Raw genomic sequence first — 22,108 nt, forward strand, 5'->3', positions numbered from 1 at the left:
GTCACTGACAAAGTTTTAGAATATTGTGCCCTTAACCAAATTTTCCCCGTGAGACCTGTGGTTTCATTGTGCAGTTCTGCTTAATGTGGTAGTTTTTATAATGCATATGTCATGTTGTATTGTAGCAGAACTATTTTCAGGGCTCTAGTGTAGAGTATTTACAATCGTTTTTAAAAATTACACTAAATGTCCAAAAGGAAACTAAAATAAACATTTATATGATTAATTAAATCATATAAACAGGTATCCCTCTGCTGCCCAGGCCGGAGTGCAATGGCAGGATCATGGCTCACTGCAGTCTCGACCTCCTCAGCCTGGCTCAAGAGATCCTCCCACCTCAGCCCCCTGCCGAGCAGCTGGGACTACAGGTGCATGCCACCATGCCTGAATAATTTTTTGATATTTTGTAGAGATGAGGTCTCACTATTTTGCCCAGGCTAGTCTTGAATTCCTGGGCTCAAGTGATCCGCCCACCTCAGTCCCCAAAAAGTGCTGGGATTATAGGCATGAGCCACTGTGCTCAGCCATGTATTTCTGTAAAGCATAAAATATTGTTCTTAAATTAGTTTTCATGTCATGTTACTTAATGCATCATTTCAAGATTAAATCAGTATCTCGTAAATTGATCTGCCTACCTAGTGATTGGTTTCCATCACTAATGATAAAGTTTTGATGCTTCTCCCTTTTTCAAGGTGCTACATACTGTAATCCTTAGAACATCTTAAGAAATAAAAAGGCGGCCGGGCGCGGTGGCTCGCGCCTGTAATCCCAGCACTTTGGGAGGCCAAGGTGGGCAGATCACGAGATCAGGAGATCGAGACTATCCTGGCCAACACAATGAAACCCCATCTCTACTAAAAATACAAAAATTAGCCAGGCGTGGTGGCACGCGCCTGTAATCCCAGCTACTCGGGAGGCTGGGGCAGAAGAATTGCTTGAACCCAGGAGTCGGAGGTTGCAGTGAGCCAAAATCGCACCACTGCACCCCAACCTGGTGACAGAGCAAGACTCCATCTCAAATAATAATAAGAAGAAAAAATAAAAAGGCATATAAAGACAGTGAAAAATATTCAATTAGCCCTCTCCTCAAAAAAAGGTAAGAACAAAGAACAGAAGAGGAAATGAGCCAGGTTTCAGTTACTTGGGAGGCTGAGGCAGGAGGATCACCTGAGCCCAGGAGTTTGAGGCTGCAGTGAGCTATCATTGCACCTCTGCACTCCAGCCTGGGTGACAGGGTGAGACCCCATCGCTAAAAAATAATAGGAGAAAAAAAAAAGAAGGGGAAATGAAATGTAAACTGATCAACAATTTATAGCATTAAACTCAAACATATAAGTAATTACATTAAATGTAAATGATTCAAGCATCCGATAAAGACAAAGATTGGCTGGGTAATATGGCTCAAACATGTAATCCCAACACTTTGGGAGGCCAGGGCAGGAGGATCACTTGGAGCCAAGGAGTTTGAGACCAGCCTGGGCAACATAGTAAGGCCGTTGTCTCCACAAAAAGAGAATTAAAAAAAAAAAAAATCCATGTCAGGTGGTGCATATCTGTAGTCCTAGCTACTTGGGAAGCTGAGGTAGGAGGATCACTTGAGCCCGGGGCATTGAAGGTACAGTGAGCTGTGAACATATCACTGTACTCCAGCCTGGGCAATGGAACAAGAGCCCGTCTCAAAACAAAACAAAACAAAAAAGTGAAACAAAACAAAAAGGCAAAGATTGTCAGATTGGATTAAAAAGCAAGAAAGACCCATTTCTATCACATCTATAAAAAGCATACTTTTAAGTATAAAGACAGATTAGTTGAAAGCCAAAAGGGTGATATGGCTATATTAGTATCTACCAAATACTAAAAAAAGACCCTTTTAGAAAAATAGGTCAGGAGTGGTGGCTCACACCTGTAATCCCAGCACTTTGGGAGGCCAAGGTGGGTGGATCATTTGAGGTCAGGTGCTCGAGACCAGCCTGGTCAACATGGCAAAACCCCATCTTTACTAAAAATACAAAAATTAGGCCAGGCGCAGTGGCTCATGCCTATAATTCCAGCACTTTGGGAGGCTGAGGCAGGTGGATCACAGGGTCAAAAGTTTGAGACCAGCCTGGCCAATATGGTGAAAGCTTGTCTCTACTAAAAATACAAAAATTAGCCAAGTGTGGTGGCATGCGCCTGTAGTTCCAGCTACTCAGGAGGCTGAGGCAGGAGAATCACTTGAACCCAGGAGGCGGAGGTTGCAGTGAGCCGAGATCTCACCACTGCAGTCCAACCTGGGCGATATAGTGAGACTCCATCTCAAAAAAATATGTAACATAAAAAAAGTAACTGGGCATGGTGGCACATGCCTGTAATCCCAGCTACTCCAGAGGCTGAGACATGAGAATTGCTTGAACTCGGGAGACAGTGGTTGCAGTGAGCCAAGATCGGGCCTCTGCACTCCAGTCTGAATGACAGAGCAAGACTGAATATCAAAATGTTACACATTGTTACATTTCTTCCCTGCTATACAAATCTCTAGTTTTAGTAGGTCAGGGAGACAGATGACACTGAGCCCCTATCTCCCTGGCTGCAGCACCCAATTAAAGCCTTCTTCCTTGACAATCCTTGTCGATCTCAGTCATGGGCTTTTTGTGTGCTGAGCAGCGGGAGCTAGACAGAACCCCTGGTCTTTAGGCAACATTCTTAAGTTCAAAAGTCCCAGGGGGTGGCCCCTTCATTCTTGCTCCTTTAGTTCTACAATTATTTTTTAAACATACTTAATTCCCTATAGTAAATCCTCTTCTTTATAAAATACCTAGAGTGATGTTGGCTTCCTACACTGAACCCTGACACACTGCATCACCACTTTACAGATAAAAAAAGACTCTTACATAAAACATCTGATTTGTATCCCTTCAACAATCACTAATATTGTTAAAGGGGATTTTATCTCTAACAACATTAGGGAGACGGAATTTCCCCCACTTAACAAGAAAACTTAAGAACTAGGAACAGTAGTGGGCTCCCCAGCACTGGAGAGATTCAAACACAGATGCACACTGAAGAGGGGCATTTAAAAGGACATCTAAGCTTCAGATGGGTCATTAAAAACGGATGTCTTTTAAGGTACCTTCCAAGAGTTTCTGTGGTTCCATGACCTGCCTCAAAAATCAAGCAAGGCTGGGCATGGTGGCTCACACTTGTAATTCTAACACTTTGAGAGGCCAAGGCAGGAGGATTGCTTGAGCCCAGGAGTTTGGGACCAGCCTGGGCAACATAGTGAGAGCCTGTCTCTATTAAAATAAATAAATAAATAAATAAACAAACAAACAAACAAAATAAAATAATCAAGCAAGCAGCAAAACCTGGCTCTCTCCAGAATTAGACTTGCCTCTCCAGAATTTTTCAAAGAATTGAATCCCAGTTGATGAGATTCCACAAACTTTGATAGAAAAAGTAGAAGGTAGGAGAGAGCACAGAAAGTGGGGGATTTCTTTGAAGAAAAAAGGGGATGGAGGGCTACCCTTGGACGCGATTTTGGCAGAACTTAAAGAATAGTTAAACTTCAGCATCCTGCAATTTGGGGGCAGGAAGCTGTTTTCCTACTACCATCCTTTTAGGCCCAGCCCAGACCTCTTTAGGCTCTTAATCTGTACCTCCTTTTATCTTAAAAGATAATAACCTCCCCTCCCTGGCTTCAGTTCCTCAGCTCCCCAGCATTTCTCTACCTTCCGCTGCCTGGAAACAGGCTACCAAAACCCCCAAGCACTTTTTTTTTTTTTTTTTGAGATGGGGTCTCATTCTGTCACCCAGGCTGGAGTGCAATGGCACGATCTCGGCTCACTGCAACCTCTGCCTCTCAGGTTCAAGCGATTCTCCAGCCTCAGCCTCCCGAGTAGCTGGGATTACAGATGTCTGCCACCTGGCCTGGCTAATTTTTGTATTTTTAGTACAGATGGGGTTTTACCATGTTGGTCAAGCTGGTCTCAAACTCCTGACCTCAAGTGATGCGCTGCCTCGGCCCCCCAAAGTGCTAGGATTACAGGCATGAGCCAACCACACCCAGCCTTACTTTTTTTTTTTTTTTTTTGGAAACATTGTTTCGGCCAGGCACAGTGGCTCATGTCTGTAATCCCAGCACTTTGGGAGGCCGAGGTGGGTGGATCACGAGATCAGGAGTTCCAGATCAGCCTGACCAACATGAAGAAACCCCATCTCTATTAAAAAATACAAACATTAGCCGGGCCCCGTGGCATGCATGCGCCTATAATCCCAGCTACTCAGGAGGCTGAGGCAGGAGAAACGGTTGAACCCAGAAGGCAGAGGTTGCATTGAGCCAAGATCGTGCCATTGTACTCCAGCCTGGGTGACAGAGCGAGACTCCGTCTCAAAAAAACAAAAACAAAAAAAGAAACATGGTCTCGCTCTGCCACCCAAGCTGGAGTGTCGTAGATCAAAACTCACCCAGCCTTGACCTCCTGGGCTCAAGCGATCCTCCCACCTCAGCCTCCAGATAAGCCAGCGCTCTCAAAAATCCACAGGCACTGATCTTCGATCTTACTCTCTCACTTGACTTCAAGTTGTCGTCTGACCAGGCCAGTGGCTCCACACCTGTCCCCACCCTCCAAGCAGGCTCTACCTTCACTTAATTTCCTTTATTTCCGCGTTGGCTACAGGGAATGTGTGCCTTTTAAATCGGAGATGTTTCTCAAGGTTCCAAGGTTAGGCTTTCCTTCTCATAAAAAACACAACTGCGTGTGCAACTGCAGGATTGCATGGATCTCTAGAGCCCATTCAGGAAGGAGGACCCACTCTCCCCGTGCTCCCCTGCGTGGGCTCATCCACTTCTGGGGGAAAATGTCCCTGCCAAGGGACCCCCAGCTTCTTCCCCTTTTCCAAAAGATAAAAGGTGCAAAGCTGAGGCAAACAAACCCTCAATCCAGTCTGTGAAGAAGCACTGCCCCAGGCACAATCTCATACGGCTAGCAAATTCAGCATCTATTCACAGGTCACTCCCAAGCACAAGCAGGGCTAGCTACAGCCTCTGAACTTTATTATTCTAGGTACCCAGCAAATATTTATTTATTTTTTATTTTTTATTTCTTGAGACAGAGTCTCACTCTGTTGCCCAGGCTGCAGTGCAATGGCATGATCTCAGCTCACTACAACCTCAGCCTCCCAGGTTCAAGCAATTCTCATGCCTCAGCCTCCTAAGTAGCTGGGATTACAGGCATGTGCTATCATGCCTGGCTAATATTTGTATTTTTAGTAGAGATGGGGCTTCACCATGTTGGCCAGGCTGGTGTCCAACTCCAGACCTCAGGTGATCCACCCGCCTCAGCCCCAAAAAGTGCTGGGATTACAGGTGTGAGCCACCACACCTGGCCCCAGAGAATATTTATCAATTGACATTTTACTTTAGGGATTGTCAGCTCTTTAAAAAAAAAAAAAAAAAAAAGTAACAGCTAATAAAATAAGTCCGACAAAGTCCTAGAGTCCTTAGAGATAAGGCTAGCAAAGCTAAAGCAAAATTACCACTATAGAATCCTATTAGAGCAAACAGTTTCATTACTATGGAAACAAAATGCTGCCATTGTTTCTGAGAATGGCAGTGGAGGAGATCAGTGAGCATGGAATCAAGAACAAAAGACTGAATTCCTCCCTAGTTCGGGTGAACCACACTCACCAAGGATCAAAGCATTAGGAAATCAGCCCTCCGTTAAATTGCTGAGACATAATGTGAGTGTAAAAACAAAACAAAATGAAACAAAAAAATGGAAAAGGCATTCCACAAAGACCTCATGAATTTTGTTTCAAAATGCACTTAGCTAGTTTATAAAAATGATACTTAAACAGAAGTCTGATTTTCCCATCTCCTCTAGTTATCTTTTCATAAATAAGATTTAAGGGATGTTATGCATGTGTTTTTCCTACTTCTGTTTTGACTAGACGGTTTTCATGAGAGTAAAAATGCTGTCTAATCACTATATACTGTAACCTTACTTCAAAAACCACAAATTATTTCAAAATTTACTCTCTGATAAAAACCCATTAAGTTTTTCCACAACAGCTGCTTTCCTTAAACATCAGCAATTTTAATCTCACAAGGCAAACTACAGAAGAAAAGCCAAAAGTAAAATCCTGCTTCCCTTTAAAATTCAAACAGATGTTCTGTGTAATCACACCAACTCACTATTTGAATTTCCTACTGCCCTATACTGACTCTCAGATTAAGTTCTAAAATGTTTTGAAATATCATTAATATATAAGCTAGAAGAATATGGGAATATTCTCACTGTAAATGTTTTAAAATACATTTTAAGCAGGGCTGCAAAGGTTTACTGTGGGCTACTTGGGAATGCCTAATATTTGGGAACAATCACAGTGATTTAGATTGGTAACTTGATTGATACTATTCTCAGGATCCAATCGTAACCCTAAATTCAACTGAAAACAGCAATGTGTAAAATTCACTAACAATGCGGCTTGATGCAGAACACTAAGAAAACACTGGGTCTTTACAATCAGGCAGGTATAGCCACTTAAAGTACTAAAAATAGCTTGGTCAAAGAATTACATCCAATGACTAGTTCTGTAGACATATCAGCTTATATGAAGACTTCCTTTTTAACATCAAGTTATCATAAATGATCTGGCCACATACTGCTCTGAAATAAAAGTAGACAATGCCATAATTACTGCAGTGCCCTTTCTGAGGCTCTAACTGGTGATTACATTAAAATCCCTGGAAAACTGGAAAGTAAAGCTTCCATGTCTCATAGTCACTCCCAGATACTCTATCTGTGGGAAATCTACAGCCTCTATACAGAAAACGAGGGCGGAAAGCAAGCAATGGGGAAGGGGGTGTTACCTTTTATTTAATTAGCACAGAGAGATGACTCAGAGGCTGCCTCCCACACCTACAGACTGGCCTCTCCTCAACCGTGCCTACAAAGTCAGACTTCCTGCACCCCAAAGCTATTTGTCAGCTCGCCAGGTCAGCTACAGAGCTGCCCAAGAAAACATATTTGAATGAGCAACCGTCAAGTGAACTCTCCAACTAAGAGTGCAACCTTCACTGTCCATACTGTTCAAGGTAAGTGACAGAGGATTATCTGACAACCTGAACTTAGCTACACTACACAAAGACACCCCTAAGCCACCCTTCCTGTATCAGCTCACCAGTGAGCTATATAGAGTAGTCCCTCCTTACCCGAGGAGGATCTGTTCCAAAATCCCCAGTGGATGCCTGAAACTGTGGATAGTACCCAACCCCATATATACTGTGTTTTTTCCCGTATATACATACCTGTGAGAAAGTTTTGTTGTCGTTGAGACAGGATCTCAGTCTGTCACCCAGGCTGGAGTGCAGTGGCACAACCATGGCTCACTGCAGCCTCGACCTCCCTGGGCTCAGGTGATCCTCCCACCTCAGCCTCCCAAGTAGCTGGGACTATATAGGCACACACACCACCATGCTCTGGCTAATTTTTGTGTTTTTTGTAGAGACAGGGTTTCTCCATGTTGCCCAGGCTGGTCTCTAACTCCTGGGCTCAAGTGATCACCCACCTCAGCCTCTGAAAGTGCTGGGATTACAGGCATGAGCCACCTTGCCTGGCCTCATGATAAAGTTTAATTTCTAAATTAGGCACAGTAAGAGATTAACAACAATAACAAATAATAAAATCAAACACTGATGACAGTATGCCAGCATCACTACTCTTGCGCTTTGGGGCCACTAAGTCAAATAAGGGTGACTTGAATGACCTGAACACAAGGACTGCAATTCTGCAACAGTGGATCTGATAACCGAGATGGCCCCTAAGTGACTAAGGGGTGAGGAGCATAGGTAGACAGCTAGACAGCATGGAGATGCTGGCCAGAATTGATTCACATCCCAGTGGGATGGAGTGAGGTTTCCTCACACTATTCAGAACAGGGCATAATTTAAACTTGTGAATTGTTTATTTCTGGAATTTTCCACTTAATATTTTCATACCCCAATAGACCTCAGGTTAACTGAAACCACAGAAAGCAAAACTGCAAGTAAAGGGGGACTAGCGTATTTAGCCAACATCAACCAAAACATCACCTTGACAGAACAATTATAGGGCATTTTACTGCATTGTGCCCACATCTTTATAAAGATGAACCGGAAAAAAAGTGCCAGTGCTAGTGATAAGAAACACAGGTCTCAGCGTTAATGCAGTGGAAGCAAAGACGGCCACCATCATACAGCAGGAAAACAGTGACTCAACCACCATTTGGACAGACGTTATCTGTGAAAATAATTGTAAAAAGAAAAGATCAAAGTTAAAGAAAATGTTGAAAATGACAGAAATATATTGTCAATGATGCCATCTAACAGCGATGAAATTAGGGATTTTTTTTCATTACTTTTGTCCTTTTGGGAATAGAAACACACCCAAACCTCTTAACGCAAAAGCTCATTAAGTGACTTTCACACATTCAACATTAACACCTCTAAAGAAACAATCAGGCCAGGCACGGTGGCTCACACCTGTAATCCTAGCACTTTGGGAGGCCAAGGCAGGTGGATCACGAGGTCAGGAGATCGAGACCATCCTGACTAACATGGTGAAACCCCGTCTCTACTAAAAATACAAAAAAATTAGCCGGGCGTGGTGGTGGGCACCTGTAGTCCCAGCTACTCGGGAGGCTGAGGCAGGAGAATGGTGTGAACCCGGGAGGCGGAGCTTACAGTGAGCCGAGATCACGCCACTACACTCCAGCCTGGGTAACACAGGAGACTCTGTCTCAAAAAAAAAAAAAAAGAAAGAAAGAAACCATCAAGTTTGAAGGTAGAAGACTATCTACATATGAATGTAGGCCCAGAAAACATTAACAGCTACGATAAGTGGTGGGTGCATGTTAAAAAAACTTTATCAGTCACCCCATAATTCTGCAAAAAGAGTGGATTCAAATACAGCACTTCCAACATAATCCCAACTTTGCAAAGTAAAATTATAAATATTGGCCGGCACAGTGGCTCAAGCCTGTAATACCAGCACTTTGGGAGGCTGAGGCAGGCAGACCACCTGAGGTCAGGAGTTCAAGACCAGCCTAGCCAACATGGTGAAACCCCATCTCTACTTAAAACACAAAATTAGCTGGGCATGGTGGCGGGCACCTGTAATCCCAGCTACTCGGGAGGCTGAGGCAGGAGAACTGCTTGAACCCAGGAGGCGGAGGTTGCAGTGAGCCAAGATCACACCATTGCACTCTAGCCTCGGCAACAAGAGTGAAAACTGTCTCAAAAATAAAATAAAAAAAAAAAATAGTAAATATAAGTACCTGAATATAAAGCATCAAAATGTGGTTCTCTCTGGGTAATGATATGTGTGATTTCTCTGTTTCACAAATACCTCCCACATTTGTTCAAAAAAGTATCATCATGGAAAGAATGAATTTTTCTAACTGGATCCCTTCCAGTGGAAGCACCATGTAATATAATGAGGACCTAACATTTCCAATCACTATAAACAAAGAGCAACAGGGAACAAGAGTTTTGTAACCAAAAGAGCTCAACAAGGGGTTCAGCTAGGTCACAGTAAGTGCTCTGCCTATGAGAGGAAACATCCTTGCAGTAGCCAGGATTTGATTCCAATGCATCAGATGACCCAGTACTAAGTGGTACAATCAAGTCACGAAGCAGAAATTCTGTGAGGACTCTCAAAACAAGAGAAAGATCATTACTGAGGAAACATTAATTGAGCTGGGACCTCAAAGTAGAGATTTGGGTTTTACAGTGAAGAAGGAAGGACATTTTGGGGGAAACATCATCATCATTATTATTATTTGAAACGGCGTCTCGCTGTCTTGCCCAAGCTGGAGTGAAGTGCCATGATCTTGGCTCACAGCAACTTCCCCTTCCTGAGTTCAAGCGACTCTCCTGCCCCAGCCTCCTGAGTAGCTGGGATTACAGGCATATGCCATCACACCCGGTTAATTTTTGTATTTTTAGTACAGACAGGGTTTCACCATGTTGGCCAGACTGGTCTTGAACTCCACCCACCTCAGCCTCCCAAAGTGCTGGGATTATAGGCGTGAGCCACCATGCCCGGCCTGGAATCATCATTATTGTATGTGGTATGTAATTTATTTTTTAAAAAAGTCTTCTTCATGGACTCTGTATATGGGTGTGTGTTTTAAGCTGCATTCTAGGGGCATCAGTTGCCCTGATAAGACCTATTCCAGCAGACATTTAATCAAAGACCACACAGCTGGCCTAATCGCATTTACACCGACCAACCCTTTGTAATTTTTCACTTTCCTGACTCTTGAGCCACCGCTCGCTCCCCTCCTTACTCCCTTATTATGCTCTCTTTAAAAGGCCCAGTCACCTCTGCACAAAACCGAATGGAGCTCAGCTCTTTCCCCTACAGTCAATAGTTACTGAATAAAACGTGTTTTTACTGCTTTAACTAATGTCCCGCTTTGTTTATCTTTGACGATTGATAGTCCCTGGCGGCATTCAAGGCTTTGTTAATTAACATAACGGACATTAGCAATGAGTTTTACTAGCCTCGGCAGCAAAGCCAGACCCAGTCTCTACAAAAATTTTTTAAAACTGGCCAGGCATGGTAGAAGGCACCTGTAGTCCCAGCTACTTGGGAGGCTGAAGCGGAAAGATTGCTTGACCCCAGGAGGTGGAGGCTGCAGTGAGCTATGATTGAGCCACTGCACTCCAGCCTGGGCAAGAGCCAGATACCATCTTTAAATACATACATACATACATACATACATACATATATAAATGGGTTTTCATTGAGGAAAATCTTGGTGATCTAGAAATAGGATCTGGCTGGAAATACCTGGGCCTGGGCATTCCTGCCTTGCATAAACTGACTATAGAGTGAATAGGGCCGGCACAGTGGCTCATGCCTGTAATCCCAGCACTTTGGGAGGCAGAGGCGGGCAGATCACCTGAGGTCAGGAGTTCGAGACCAGCCTGGCCAACATGACAAAACCCCATCTCTACTGAAAATGCAAAAATTAGCCAGGTGTGGTGGCAGGTGCCTGTAATCCCAGCTATTCAGGAGGCTGAGGCAAGAGAATCGCTTGAACCGGGGAGGCAGAGGTTACAGTGAGCCAAGATCCCGCCACTGCACTCCAGCCTGGGTGACAGAGTGAGATGCTGTCTCAAAAAAAAGACAGAGTGAATCTTTACTCAGAATGGCAACCATGGGCTTGATCCTCTTGGTGCAACAGTCTTGGCTGCCCACCAACCAGAAGTTAGCTGAGTCTTGCCTACTAGAATGTTGGCGCATCTGCCTCAGGTGAACTTTTCAGGCAAGAAGCCTATCAGAGCACCAACAAGGTCAAAGAGCTGGAACGTCAGGAAGTCTCAGAACAGGCTGCATGACTATTCCATACGCCTGCCACTGTCTGTATGTGTGACAGAATTTGGTCTGTGACTTTGGTCTTTATGATCTGAATTAGGCATGAGGGAGAAGTTAAACCTCACCCAACCATTAACTACTGGCAGCCAACAATATCTACCAAAACAGCCAATAGCAGGGTATTCAAAACTGCACTGGGTCCATCTGGAGCAATTATTATTTATTCATATAGGAACAATAAGGAATAGCAGTCTGGTACAAAAGTCACCCAACTCAAGTCAGGTGGGCCAGTATGCAAGGCCTGGCTCTACTATCAGTCAGTTGGTAACATCATTTATTTCTCTATAATTTAGTTGACTCATTCTGTAAAAGGAGGCCAAGCAGGGGTTTTGTGAGGAATGAATGAATTATAATGTATGTAAAAACAAAGCACATACTGTGGGCTGAAATAAATTTCAGCATTATTATTGTCATAAATGCCTATACTTGCCTGCAGTAAGCCCTCAATCTCTATTGTCAAACTGCCTTGGAAAGGTTGTCTAGATTTTCCAAGCACACACCTCTGCGCACTGTCATTTGCTTTTCTTTTTCTTTTTTTTTTGGAGACAGCATCTCACTCTGTTGCTCAGGCTAGGGTGCAGTGGCTCAATATCAGCTCACTGCAAGCTGCACCTTCCAAGTTCAAGTGATTCTGGTGCCTCAGCCTCCCAAGTGGCTGGGAATACAGGTCGTGCACCATCACGCCTGGCTAATTTTTGTTTTAGTAGAGACAGGGTTTTCGCCATGTTGCCCAGGCTGGTCTTGAACTCCTGGCCTCAAGTGATCCACCTGCCTTGGCCTGCCAAAGTGCTGGGATTATAGGCAAGAGCCACCACGCCCAGCCTGCACTGTCATTTTCTGTAGCTAACTTCCCCCTACACTCCCACCTCCACACAGCCCTTAAGTTAAAGGAGAACAAGGACGCCCTGTGTTCATTACCTTGTCTCTAGGGGCCTAGCACAGAACTTTGAACCCATAAAGTGCTGAGTGACCACTCCCCTGTAATCTCTACCTTCTTAGCATCCATTAGCCAACACCCTAAACAAAACCAAAGTGAGTATCAGAGTAGATACAAAAATAAAATAAGCTGATTTGGATATTATCCTGATGCAGATGGGTAATGGCCGCTAATAAGTTAAGATTTGGGGGGTTCCTCACACTCTGCCAAATCCTATATTACAGGCTTCACACTTATCATCACATGTAATTTTCACAATAACCCTAAGTACCACCCATTCAATAGTTGAGGTAAAATAAGGTAATAGAGGGTAAGTAACTCATCCAGTCACACCAGTCCTCATTGTCCAGATTTCAAAATTGAAACCCAGGTCTAAGTCCAAAGCCTAGGCTCTTTTTGGGTTACATATTGTTCATGATGGTCCTCAGTTAAAGAAAGTTGCCAAAATGTCTCTCTCTGACCTCAAATGTCTCCTGACTTAAATACCTAATTGGTGACTTGTCATTTCCATTAAGTTTATAATAGGCATCTCTAATGTACAAGAAACTTGGGTTTTCCTCACCAAATGTCCTCTTCCTAACAATTTCCTACTTCATCTCAGTAATGCAATCATCATCTACCCAGTGGCTCAGGCCAGGAACCGAGTCTGTTTCATTCCCACATCCCACTTCTAATCCTTGCTCAAATCCAGTTCTACCTCTGAAATATACCCAAAGCCAATGATGTCCCACTGTACTCACTCCTACAGCCATAGCCTAAATTAAGGTACCACGCTGTCTCCTCCTGGGACTACAGCAACAGCAGACTTCAGGATTCCAGCTCCATCAGGAAAGGATTTTTGTTCACTGCTGAAGCCTAGAACACTGCTTGCCCCTAAGAAGCAAACATCCACTTGGGTTTTCCTCACCAAATGCTGCATGACCAACTGGAACTGTTTTCCTCACCTCCACTCTAGCCCCTGTTGCAGTCCAGTCTTCACAACACCCCAAGTATCTTCTAAGTGTAAATCAAACCACAGCTCGCCCCTGCTCAAAATCCTCCCACAGCCTCTCACTGCAACCAGAATTAAATCCAAAGTCCAAAGGCAGCTGACAGGTTCTGGCCATTTCTGGTCCTGCTCTTCTCTCTGACCTCATCTAAGACACCCCAGCTACCCTAGACTCCCTTGCCTCTCTTCACCGAGCAGTCTCAACTCCACAGGCATCTTCTCAGACTCCCTCGGCAACCCTCCTCAAGGCTGCTTACCACACGGCCTTCTGACAGTACCAGTACCATATTCATTGTTTCATTGTTTACATGTTTATGAATGATCTCCCCTGCCCAGATAGGCCATTGAGAGCAGAGATGCTTGTCTGACTTATGACTATATAGCAGGCTTCTGGCACAAGGTAGGTGCCCAAAGAAACAAACAAAAGAATTGGTAACTTCTGATGGTGCTGTGAGGTTTTGTTTGCTTTCCTTTTTTTTTTTTTTTTGAGATGGAGTTTTGCTCTTTTTGCTCATTGCCCAGGCTGGATGTGCAATGGCGTGATCTCAGCTCACCGCAACCTCTGCCTCCTGGGTTCAAGCGATTCTCCTGCCTCAGCTGTGTAGCTGGGATTACAAGCATGCGTCATCACACCCGGCTAATTTTGTGTTTTTAGTAGAGATGGGATTTCTCCACGTTGGTCAGGCTGGTCTCCAACTCCCGACCTCAGGTGATCCGCCCGCCTCTGCCTCCCAAAGTGCTGGTATTACAGGCGTGAGCCACGGCGCCCAGCCTGTTTGCTTTTCTTTTAACTTCCTACCGCCCCATCCACAGGAAATCACAGTGTGATCACCATCACACTGCACTGAGGCCCACCACAGTGATGCCTCCAGCAGGCCTGGGAAAGCAGGGGTTAACTTTGATTTGGTTCTTTCCAAAGTCCTAAGAGGGGAGACTTTAGAAACCTGCCAAAACATCAATAGCAAAATAATTCTTTTACAAAACCCATTTGAATACTGGTAATTACAGAGCCCTAAATTAGGCACTTGGGAATGACAGAAAGAGCCTCAAGGGGACTTCAAGGGACCAGGACAGATGCCCCTAAAGAGCTATATCATTACTACGTAATAAAAAGTGTTGCATCATGTTGGAGAAAAAGTATTTCAAAACGAGAATAAAAAATTTGCAGAGCTTTCTAAAAACAGTCTTTGCTGGTCCACCTTGTTCTCAAATACCTGGTAAGGTGGTGACCATTCTCATTCTCTTTCTCTCTCTCTGCCTGACTCAGGGGAAAAAAATCATTTCATCTCAGTCGTCAAAAGCCTCAATTTCCTCAACTCTGAAAAGGCCAGCTTTAATGTTTGCCAAGCACAGTATTAGACCTCAAAAACCAAGACAGCTCCACGTGGCCACTCTAAACAGGACAGATTATCTGCCAGTATAATCGCCGGTTACAGAAACCCACAGTTTAACCCCTGCATCACTTACAGCTGGCCTCGATTGTGGAGAGGCTGAGTGTCAGCAAGAACACCCCGAACCTGGATGCTCCCCCAGAGTCTGATTCGTTCGTGAAAATACTCCATTAAAACTCTGTACCGAAACGCTGATAATCCACATGTAAAGGGAGAAAGGAGCTCCACATCCAGGAGACTCACCTACTTCGTTTTTTCTAACTGCAGGAAGGAGTGAAACCAGCATTACAGGGCTAAGACGTACTAATTCTACAGTAACTGATAGGAGACATAATGTTTTAAGACATCATAGGTTTAAATAGGCGAGAGTTAAAAAACAGGTTCGAACAAGTTTATTTGCAAAGAGAGGCAGGAAGGCTCCAGCCCTACCCAGGCAGTCGTGCTAGTACCGAGCTAGGGTTGGGTCGGGAAATTCAGGAAGCAGGGCTGAGTTTTCCCTTCGCCCAGACCTGCGCCCGGTAGTTTGGAAGTCAGGCTTCGAGACATTCTCAGAGGTACAGAGCCCACGCTCGACTACGAGATGCCAAGCGCAACCTGCCTGGGTTGTTTGACCCGAGTTTTATTCAGAGCATAGCAAAGGAGACGGTGCCTAAACCCACTTTTCTTCCTGGATTCATCCGACAAGCAGAGTGGAGAGGGCTATGGAGCTCGGCGCTGTTCACCAGTGCCCGGTGCAGGAGGCGACACGCCCCTAGAGCAGTCGGGATCCTCCGCCCGAGCCCGGCACTCCCCGCCCCACACGGAGTCCCGAAGGCCCGACGGGAAGACCCCGGGGTAGCCTCTCGGGCTTCCCCCTGCCCCTTCCCGCCCGCCCAGGGCACAGGATTTCCCGGACGGCTGAGCGCCGCCGGACCAGCCCGAGCGACCCACCCAGGCCCTACGTTCGGCCGCGGAGCTGGGAGCGCACCCAGGCAGGTCCTCCACGCCTGGACTCCTGGCCCGGTTCTCCGATCTGACAACCCCCGCGCTGCGCCCGGCCTCGCTCACCTGGCCCGCACAGCACTGAGCTGACATCGCGGCGGCCAATGCCGAAGGCGCGCTCGCCGGCTCCCCGCGCCGCACCGGCCCTCCTGGCTGCCTTGCGCCTCAAGCGCTTGGCTCAGCCGCGGCTCACACTTGCACGCAGATCAGCCTCGGCCGAGCGCCTAGGCGCCGAGGCCTGGGTAAAAACAACCGCGGCCAAGCCCCGCCCCTCCGCCCCGCCTCGCCCGCCCCCAGCCCCGCCCCGCGCCCGCCCCTTCCCGGGCGCCCGGCGGCGGAGCAGGCTCGCCCAGGTCTCGCACTTCCGCTGGCGTCAGCCGGGTGGGCTGCTGCGATCACTTCCCGGTTGGGGCGCCGAGCTCCGGAGTCGGCCTCCAGCCTTCGGGCCCCACGCTCCGGGTCTGGTGCGCGGCCTAGCCGCGCTCGGGCCCTCGCCAGTGAGAGCTTAGCGTCCCTCCGCCTTCGGATCCGGAGAAAGAGCTTGTTGCTGACTCTAAAAGGTTGGAGCCTTAGTAAGCGGTTCCTGTCCTGCACAGACCGTGGTCTGCGCTCTGCCGCGCGCCAACTGGGACAGCCCACCCACGAGATCCTTGTTCCTGAAATCCCTTTCCGTCCCTTATCTGCCAAGAAAACTTTCAACTTTTGGGCTCTCCGCTCCGCCCCAGCTTCCTCGAATCTCTGGGCCCTTGACAGTTCTGCCCTGATGGCACTTTGTGAGAGATCCATTGAGAGCCCTTTCCGTGCCTCCCTGAATATTGATATGTTTTCCAGCCTCTCCTCCCGCGCTGGCCCAAGGACTCATTTTCCGTCCCTGCTTCCTCACTAAAAAGAGGGTGCCCAAGAATTGCTTCTTCGGTACAGAAGGCAGGGAGGCCGTCTCTAGGTTTTCCCCAACTCAGATCTGCTGTTCTCACAGCCACCTCCCCAAGAGGAATGAAGGTATTTTTTTTCTCTAAGACAGAGCTTCACTCTGTCGCCCAGGCTGGAGTGCAGTGACGCGATCTCGGCTCACTGCAACCTCTGCCTCCCGGGTTCAAGCAATTCTGCCTCAGCCTCCTGAGTAGCTGGGATTACAGGCGCCCGCCACCACGCCCGGCTAATTTTTTGTATTTTTAGTAGAGCCGGGGTTTCACCATCTTGGCCAGGCTGGTCTCGAACTCCTGACCTCAGGTGATCCGCCCGCCTCGGCCTCCCAAAGTGCTGGGATTACAGGCGTGAGCCACCGCGCCCTGCCGTAATGAAGATATTTCTGTTAGTGCGATTTTTGCGCCAATCCTTCTTTGCTCTTTCAAATAAGCATTACCGTCCCCATTTTAGCAGTGAGGCAACTGAAGCCCAGACAGGTTAAATAACTTGCCCAAAGCCTCACAGCAAAGTTGAAGAAGCAAAACTGGGCCTGGAATCCACTCGTCTGATCCCCTGGCACATGACGCAAGGCTTGACCTTAGAGGGACTCGTTTCCAGACAGAGCTTTGGCGAAGGAGGGTCTTGGGCAGGTTAGGAGTAGAAGAGGAAAGGTGAATGGGAACCAGGCCTTGGGTTATGAGCTGGGCAGGATTTTCCCGCATCTCAGATGCAGGCGTTTAGAGGAAGAGATATGATGGAGCAGGCCCTACTCAGAGCCATGAAAAGGAATGAGGACAGTTGGCGTTAACTCAAAACAAAAATAGGGTAAACCCAATCAGTCAAGCGCAGCAATCTGCTCCGTGGCGTTCTGTGACTCATCAGAAGCTGAGGCTCTCACCAGGACTTTCTAATGAGCTTCGCTGTTTGCTACGGCCGCGGTCACTTCACTTCAGCCCTACTCCTGGCCTGGGAAAGGGGCAGGCCCCCTAGTAGCTCGGGGTGGGGAGACGGGTGGAGAGGAAGGAGGGGCGAAAAGGGAAGGCGCGAAATCACAAATGTTTAAGCCAGCTGGAACTCCGATGCCTCTTTGCCTTCTAGGGAAATTGACTCGACTCGGAACTCAAGGACCTTTCACAAGAGATCATTGGGTTAGGGGGCAGAGCTGGTAATAGAATCCAGCGCTCCGAACCCTGAATCCTGTGCTCTGTTTGCTGCTGAGGCTCAGGCCACAGCACCCCAAATTATGACTGTAGAATACCAAAATATGCTATCCCAAAATAAACTTCTTTGGCACATTTCAAGCTGGTTATTCTGAGAAACTGCAGACACGGGAGTAGTTCTGAAAAGCTGTCCTTTTGTAAAGCAAATTTACATCTATAAAGGAAGTCCACATCGTAAAAGTATCTGTGTCAGGAAGGCAGCTGCTCAGAGAACTTTTATTACCTGAGAGACTTTATCTACATAACAAGGCAACTTTTTTTTTTTTTTTTGAAACAGAGTCTCGCTCTGTCGCCCAGGCTGGAGTGCATCAGCAGGATCCCGGCTCGCTGCAACCTCCGCCCCCGGGGTTCAAGCGATTCTCCGGCCTCAGCCTCTGAAGTAGCTGGGATTACAGGCGCGCGCCACCGCGCCCAGCTAATTTTTGTATTTTTAGTAGAGACGGGGTTTCACCATGTTGGTCAGGCTGGTCTCGAACTCCTGACCTCGTGATCTGCCCGCCTCGGCCTCCCAAAGTGCTGGGATTACAGGTGTGAGCCACCGCACGCGGCCACAAGGCAACATTATTTACCATACATTTCCTCCACTAACTCTCCTATATCCTAACCTGTGGTGCCTCCCCACTGTCCCCAGAGAAGCCCCAAGCCCCTATTTATTTCTAGCTCAGAATGCTATAAGCTTCAATCATCTGGCCCTTCATGTTTTGTGAGATTCCTGTGCTGTTGCCTATGCAGGTAATTAAAACGGTTTTTCTTCTGTTAATCTGTCTTATGTCAGCCAGGCGTGGTGGCTCATGCCTGTAATCCCAGCACTTTGGGAGGCCGAGGTGGGCGGATCACGAGGTCAGGAGTTTGAAACCAGCCTGACCAACATGGTGAAACCCCATCTGTACTAAAAATACAAAAGAAGTAGCCAGGCGAGGTGGTGTGCACCTGTAATTCCAGTTACTCGGAAGCTGAGGCAGGAGAATCGCTTGAACCCAGGAGGCGGAGGTTGCAGTGAGCCGAAATTGTGCCACGGCACTCCAGCCTGGGCAACAGAGCAAGATGCCATCTCAAAAAAAAAAAAAAAAAAAAATCTGTGTTATGTCAATTTAATTTGCAATCCAAGCAAAGAACCTAGAAGGGTAGAGGGAAGCCATTTTTCCCTCCCCTGCATTGCTATTTCCATGCCAATGTGAGAGGAGTCTGAGAATGTGGATGTCTGCCACCTGGAGAAAGAGTCTTAATAACCTGGGCACTTGACCAGGCACAGTGGCTCACACCTGTCATCCCAGCATTTTCAGAGGCAAAGGTGGGTGGATCACCTGTGGTTAGGAGTTCAAGACCAGCCTGGCCAACATGGCGAAACCCTGTCTCTACTAAAAATACAAAAATTAGCCAGGCATGGTGGTGGGCACCTGTAATTTCAGCTACTCAGGAGGCTGAGGCAGGAGAATCACTTGAACCCAGGAGGCGGAGGTTGCAGTTAGCCTAGATGGTGCTATTGCACCCCAGCCTGGGCAACAAGAGCGAAATTCTACCTCAATAAATAAATAAATAAATAACCTGGGGATGTGTAGCCTCTATTGAAAGGTACCAGAAAAGGATAAAGCCTGAGTTTTCGAGCCAGGAAGTTGCAAATTCTAACTCTATCGAGAAGTGGCTAGGTGACCTCTAAGCCTCAGTTTCCTCATCTTCAAAACCAGGTTAATAGTGTCAGAGACATTTGAACCAGAGAGACTCCATCTTGAATAGGGACTGGGTAAAATAAGGCTGCGACCTGCTGGGCTGTATTCCCATAAGGCATTCTTTGAGGATGAGATGGGGGGTCAGCACAAGATACAGGTCACAATGACCTTGCTGGTAAAATAGGATGTAGTAAAGGAGCCGGCCAAAACCCACCAAAATCAAGATGGCGACCAAAGTGACCTCTGGTCGTGCCCACTGCTCATTATACACTAATTGTAATTCATTAGCATGCTAAAAGACACTCCCACCAGTACAAGGACAGTTTACAAACATCAGGAAGTTACCCTAATGGTCTAAAGGAGGAGGAACCCTCAGTTCTGGGAATTGCCCATCCCTTTCGTGGAAAACTCATGAATAATCCACCCCTTGTTTAGCATATAATCAAGAAATAACTATAAGTACAATTAGTTGAGCAGCCCATGCTGCAGCTCTGCCTATGGAGTAGCCATTCTTTATTCCTTTACTTCTCTAATAAATTTGATTTCACTTTATGGACTTGCCCCGAATTCTTTCTTGCGTGAGGTTCAAGAACCTTCTCTTGGGGACTGGATCAGGACCCCATTCTGGTAACAATATACTTTTTGTCCAATCACATTTTTACATGGCTGTCCATACTCTGTTGAATGTAAGCATAAGAATGGACAATTTTCCTGTATCTTTGAGTCTTCATTCTGAAGGCTCCCATGGCATGTAAAACTATGATCAAATAAATTTGTATGCCTTTTTTCCTTTTAGTCTGCCTTGTCGGTTGATTTTCAGTGTACCTTCAGAGGGTAAAGGGGAAGTTTGCCCTTCACCCCTACATGGTCAAGCTCAAGATACCAAAAGACATCAGCTGAAAATTCAATCAACTTGCCTGAATCACCCACCCCAAGCTTAGGAAGCATACTTGAACCCACCTGGCCAAGGCTGGCAAAGTCGAAGGCCAAAGCTCCAACCAAAGCCCAGTCTTCAGTTGCAGCTCCAGTTCCAGTTCCAGCTCCAGCTCAAATTTCCAAGGATGCCCATGCACACCCACAAAGGATCTGGAGGAGAGGCCTCTGTCTACCAATGGGAGGACAGAAAGACTGGTGTGAGCCCTGGGCTGCCATCTGCTTCTGCATGGAGCTGGTACCCTTCTTTTCTATTTATACAAACAAACATGAGGCAGGATCTGTCCATTTAAAAAAAAAAAACAAAAACAAAAAAAGAGGCCGGGCAGAGTGGCTCATGCCTACAATCCCCGCATTTTAGGAGGCCAAGGTGGGTAAATCACCTGAGGTTGAGAGTTCGAGACCAGCCTGGCCAACATGGTGAAACCTCATCTCTACTAAAAATACAAAAATTAGCTGAGCGTCGTGACACATATCTTTAATCCCAACTCCTCGGGAGGCTGAGGCACAAGAATCACTTGAACCCAGGAGGTGGACGTTGCAGTAAGCCAAGATCACACCACTACACTCCAGCCTAGGTGACAGAATGAGACGCCATCTCAAAAAAAAAAAAGAAAAAGAAAATTAAAAAGAAACAGTCTATGCAGGCTCCCTCCCTGTCCCCACTCAAAGTTTTTTCAAGGGAATGTGGCCAGATCTGGAGGTTTACCTGCCTTCTGGCTCTGAGGACTTTGCAGTTACTATTTAAGGTCTGGTTAGTAGCTTCCTTTGCATCGTGGTTGGTTAACAAGAGTAGAGGTAATGTTAGCAGACGTAACACAAAACAGTGGCACCTTCATTTTTATTTTAAGTACTCTGCAGACTTTTTCAGGGGAGACTTGATGTTCACAACATGTAGATAATTTTACAGTCAAGCTCTTTTGATGTGGCTTTTTCAGTAACCAGCAGTAACAGACCTGTTTTAATAAGACTGTAGCTCTTGGCAGACCATGTGAAATACTTCCCCCACAAAAATTTTCTTAAATTAACTGAATTAGCTCCTTTTATACAACATAATTATATATAAGTATATATAACATAAATATCTAGCTTATAATTTGCTTTTTTCTCCTCCTGAATTTGAAGATTTTTTTGGTAGAGTTCAGTGGTGAGTTTAAAAACACCACACACTGGCTGGGCGTGGTGGCTCACGCCTGTAATCCCGACACTTTGGGAAAGCTCAGGCTGGCGGATCATCTGAGGTCAGGAGTTGGAGACCAGCCTGGCCAACATGGTGAAACCCCATCTCTATTAAAAATACAAAACTTAGCTGGATGTGGTGGCGGGTACCTATAATCCCAGCTACTCAGGAGGTTGAGGCAGGAGAATTGCTTGAACCTGGGGGGCGGAGGTTGCAGTGAGCCAAGATCGCATCTTTATTACAAATTTAATTTCCAATTATTCTAATTATCTAAAACATGAACAACTTTGAAAAAACCTAGTGAAGCATTCTGTTGGTTTTTAAATATAAAAGGAGCAATTTCTTTAATTTTTACTTATGAGGTCTCCAGGAACCTCAATCCAGTGGATGAAGTTTAATTAATTTCAATTAAAAGTAAACAACAGGCCGGGCGCGGTGGCTCACGCTTGTAATCCCAGCACTTTGGGAGGCCGAGGCGGGCGGATCACGAGGTCAGGAGATCG

General features: G+C 46.3%; 1 protein-coding gene across 3 annotated transcripts in view; it reads right to left on the reverse strand.

Moving 5' to 3' along the window:
• Positions 1-22,108, reverse strand: part of SERINC5 (serine incorporator 5) — a 189,306-nt gene that overhangs the window by 135,577 nt on the left and 31,621 nt on the right. Inside the window, exon 1 of one of the 3 annotated variants that reach the window (XM_055298359.2) lies at positions 15,766-15,952. The exons of 1 other annotated variant lie outside the window; for it this stretch is intronic. In XM_055298359.2, coding sequence (XP_055154334.1) covers positions 15,766-15,792 — 27 coding nt within the window. In that variant the 5' untranslated portion in view covers positions 15,793-15,952. Of the gene's footprint in view, positions 1-15,765; positions 15,988-22,108 lie in introns of those variants that run through there. One more of the 3 variants, XM_055298358.2, reaches the window with a different exon arrangement.

This window comes from Symphalangus syndactylus, chromosome 11 (assembly GCF_028878055.3).
Source record: "Symphalangus syndactylus isolate Jambi chromosome 11, NHGRI_mSymSyn1-v2.1_pri, whole genome shotgun sequence".
NCBI lineage: Eukaryota > Metazoa > Chordata > Mammalia > Primates > Hylobatidae > Symphalangus > Symphalangus syndactylus.